Source organism: Humulus lupulus, chromosome 7, assembly GCF_963169125.1.
Source record: "Humulus lupulus chromosome 7, drHumLupu1.1, whole genome shotgun sequence".
Taxonomy (NCBI): Eukaryota; Viridiplantae; Streptophyta; class Magnoliopsida; order Rosales; family Cannabaceae; genus Humulus; species Humulus lupulus.
Genome location: NC_084799.1, coordinates 66508371 through 66512787, shown reverse-complemented (window position 1 = coordinate 66512787; position 4417 = coordinate 66508371). Strand labels below are relative to the sequence as shown.

Sequence of the window (4417 nt, the reverse complement as noted above, 5' to 3'; positions counted from 1 at the left end):
ACATTAACTCAAATGGTACATCTCAATTAGGTTCAACAACTATCGGCGTTGAAGTCAATTTCTCCTTAAGTACCTTGAACGTATGGCGACACTCCTCATCAAACTCAAAAGGTGCTTCATTCATCAACAATATAGATAGGGGTTTCAAAATCTTGGAAAAACCTTTAATGAATCTTTTGTAGAACCTCGCATGGATAATAAAGCTCCTAACCCCTTTCACTGAGATAGGCGGTAGTAGATTCTCAATAGTTGAAATCTTGTCCTGATCCTCCTTAATACCCTTGCTCAAAATCTTGTGCCCAAGAACAATCCCTTCATTCACCATAAAGTGGCACTTTTCTCAGTTCAATACTAGGTTAGATTCCTCACATCTCGTAAGAACCAACTCCAAATTGGCCAAGAAACTATCAAAAGAGGAATTATAGACTGAAAAGTCATCCATAAAGATTTCAATGCCATTCTCTACCATGTCATAAAATATTGCCATCATACACCTTTGGAAAGTTACAGGTGCAATACAAAATCCAAATGGCATTCTCCTAAAGGAAAAATTGCCATAAGGACAAGTGAACATTGTCTTCTCTTGATCCTCAGGTGTGATAGCTATCTGATGGTACCCAAAATAACCATCCAAGAAAAAATAATAGTTGTGGCCTGCCAACCTATCCAACGTTTGATCAACGAATGGCAAAGGAAAGTGATCCTTTCTAGTGGCTTTATTCAACTTGTCGTAATCAATACAAATTATCCAACCTGTCACAAGACGAGTTGGAATAAGTTCATTATTCTCATTCTTAACAATTGTCATTCCACCCTTCTTTGGAACCACTTGCACTAGGCTCACCCATGCACTATCAGATATTTGGTAGATCACTCTAGCATCTACCCACTTTAGAACTTCTTTTCTCACCATTTCCTTCATTGTTGATTTGACCTTCTTTGAGCATCAATTGTCGGCTTGGCATCATCTTCCACCAAAATGTGGTGCATCCTAGTGGATGGGCTAATTACATTTATATTAGTTAAAGTCCATCCAATAGCCATCTTATGAACTTGAAGCACCCTTAGTAATTCTTCCACCTCCACCTCAAAAAGATATGAAGACACTATAATAGGAAGAGTCTCCTTCTCTCCAAGATACGCATAGCGTAAATCATATGGCAAAGCTTTTAATTCTAGAGCAGGAAGTTTCTCTATAGAAGGTAGCGGTCTCTCTGGTCCTTGTCCAAGTTCTTCAAACCTTTTTCCACTCAATGGCTCATAAGAATTGTAGACGCTCAAGATTCTGTACTTGTGAAAGATCCAAGGCACCCATTAAAGTCCCCTAAACGCCTAAATATAGGCCTCGCAAGGGGCGTCTCGCGAGGGCCTCGCGCCCAACAGCCACGCCTCACTGGAGGGGCCCCGCGCCCAGCAGCCGCGCCTCGCTAGAGGCGTCTCGGGAAGGCAGCGCGCCACCACTCGGCCTGCCCAGATGCACCGCCTCGCGAGGTGCGTCTCGCGAGAGCCTCGCGCCCAGCAGTCGCACCTCGCTAGAGACGTTTCGCGAAGGCTGCGTGGCACCACTCAGCTTGCCCAGATGCACGCCTCGCACCCAGTAGCCACGTCTCGCTGGAGGCATTCCGTGAAGCCTTGCCTCATGCCTCCTCTTGGTACACTCGGCCCTACCAGACCTCATCCGCACCACAAGGGGTCACCTCCCCAAAATTGGCCTCACTAGAGGGGTCTTATCTCACCCCTTAAGATTAACTTCAACCACTGGGCACCACTCTTACCATAAGTCCAACAAGAGGTAAAATCATGGATCCCTATAACACCAATAAGGGCGAATTGGAAGGGCCTCATAGCGATTTACACCAAGTCAGAAGAAGTACGGACACTATGCCCATGCCAGATAAGTAGTGGTCGTAAGAGTAGAGTACTCGTTTTGATCCACACCAATCAATCTCTGACACTCGTACTCAATAAGTAGTGGAGACATCCCCACGAACTCTGACCATGTACTGGAGCCGACACCACTACCCGTGAGGCCACTCTCCTAACGGTGTACTCATGTACCATCTGGTCCCCTGGACCACAATGTATTAGGGGCCATTAGAGCCCACTATAAAAGGAACCCCACTTCCACTTGGGGGGGGTTGGAAAAAACACTGTAGCACTACACCATAAAAAATACGAGTTCATTTCACCATTTTCTTTCTGCAACTATTCTTTGAATTTCTGATTAGATATTTGAAGTTTTTCATTGATAAGCTCTATATTTCAATTTTTCTAACTTAACTTTGTTGACGAGTTCTCACCGTCAACAAGAATTAATCCAATTCAAATACCCCAAAGCCTCCTCACCATCTTCTTCATCTACATCTGGAACTATAAGGCTCAATTCAAGAGGATCTTCAACCAACTTTTGCCTTGCTACAACTCTATCTATCATATCAACTAGAAAACAACTATCACTAGCACTTGGATAATTCATTTACTTGAATACATTGAATACTACCTCGTCACCTTTTACTCTTAACCGTAACTCCCTTTTTTGCTCATCTATTAAAGCTTGCTCTATGGCTAAGAACGGTCTCCCAAGCATAATTGGGACATTTGCATCCTCCTCCATATCAAGAATAATAAAATATGCTGGAAAGATAAACTTGTCAACTTTTACTGACACATCTTCAATAATTCTCCTAGGGTACTTAACTGAACGACCTGCCAACTCTGTTGTGGGCCTTGCTTCACCTAGCCCTAGTCTGCAGAATACTGACAGTGGCATCAAATTCATACTTACATCCAGATCACACAAAGCATGCTTGCATTCAAAGTTCTCGACGGTGAAAGGTATGGTAAAGCTCCCTGGATCTCTTAACTTTTGTGGAAGCTTCCTTTGTAGAATGGAACTACACTCTTTTGTCAATGTTGTGGCTTCATAATCTCCCATCTTCCTCTTATTAGACAGGATGTATTTCATAAATTTGACATAGCTAGGCATTTGTTTCAATACTTCGGTGGAGGGGATGTTAATGTGTAGCTTCTTGAACTCCTCCAAAAACTTCGCAAACTGTTTATCCAAATTTTTCTTATAGAGTCTCTGTGGATATGGGATCTTGATATGATGTTCATTGCTCACTGGAGATACCACTTCCTTTTCTAGGAGGCCAACAGTAACCTTCTCTTTACTAGGCTTCTTTTCTATTGTGCTCTGTATCTTTTGATCCTGTCTCTTCTCATCTAACTGATTCTTTCTTGGCCCTTCATACTGTGTCCCACTCCTCAAGATAATGGCTTGGCATTGTTCTTTAGGATTTACTTCAGTAATGCTAGGCAAATTTACTTGAGCCTTGTATGTCATTAAAGTAGTCAACTGACCAATCTGAGTCTCCAAACTTCTAATAGATGCTCTTATTTTAGTCATAAACTAATTCAGGTTGTGCTTTAGGTTGTCTCATGGGAAGTGGATGATGTGATGGTCTATTATGTGGTTGATAGAACCTTGCAGGAGGATGTTGGAAAGGTTGTTGGGGCTGTAGGAAAGGTTGATGGTTTTGTGGAAAAGGTTGTTGTGCTCCTTCATTATTTTTCCATGAAAGGTTAGGATGGTTCATCCACCCTTGGTAATGGAATATGGGTTATTGGCTGGCCTTTGGAAATTTCCTATGGCTTGAACTTGTTCCATAGGAAAATTATTTAAATCCACTGGAGGGCACTGGTTAGGTGGATGAGTCATTCCACACATTTCATGTACAATTTGCAATTGCATGGCTTAAGCTGTGAGGTTATTCTATTGTAACTCTTTCGGCAAGAATTGCCACTTGAGATGTAAATATTGAGATGACATCTAATTCAATCATCCCAACCACATTATTTGTACTTTTCCTCTCAGTAGGCCACTTGTAATTGCTCATGGCCATCTCCTCTAGTAATTCATACACTTCATTAGCACTCTTGCTCATGAAAGCACCCATGTTGCTGATTCTATTATGGTACGAGTAGTACCACCCAACCCATTATAAAAGTTGTGGACCAGCATCCACTTCTTAATTCCATGATGAGGAAACTTCCTTAACAACTCCTTGAAGCGCTCCCATGCATCATACAAAGACTCCTCGTCATTCTGGTGGAAATTATTAATTTTGCCTCTCAACTTTACAACTTTTGCTGGAGGGAAAAACTTGGCAAGGAACTTTTCGGCTAGTTCCTCCCATGTCATGATGGAATTAGCTTGCAACAAAATTAACCAACTCTTTGCTTGGTCCCTTAAAGAAAACAGGTGCAGTCTCAGCCAAATGGCATCGTCACTCACCCCATTCGTCTTAAACATTGCACATAGCTCTAAGAAATTGACTATGTGCAAGTTTGGATCCTTAGTCGCTAATCCACCAAATTGGACGGTAGACTGCACCATTTGTAAAATTATCGGCTT

The 4417-nt window shown here is 42.2% G+C and overlaps 1 protein-coding gene and 1 non-coding gene across 2 annotated transcripts; one reads left to right on the top strand and one right to left on the bottom strand.

The window, feature by feature from the left end:
* Positions 1-918: 918 nt before the first annotated feature.
* LOC133791803 (uncharacterized) lies at positions 919-3409 on the bottom strand. Its single transcript, XM_062229719.1, has 3 exons — positions 2509-3409; positions 2331-2427; positions 919-1285 (listed from the first exon to the last, which is right to left on the bottom strand). The coding sequence occupies exons 1-3, from the start codon at positions 3407-3409 to the stop codon at positions 919-921; spliced, it is 1365 nt and encodes a 454-aa protein (XP_062085703.1).
* A 625-nt stretch (positions 3410-4034) lies between these two features.
* Positions 4035-4141, top strand: LOC133793109 (small nucleolar RNA R71). The gene has a single exon (XR_009874569.1). It is a non-coding gene; the product is annotated as a small nucleolar RNA R71 (small nucleolar RNA).
* Positions 4142-4417: the final 276 nt, after the last annotated feature.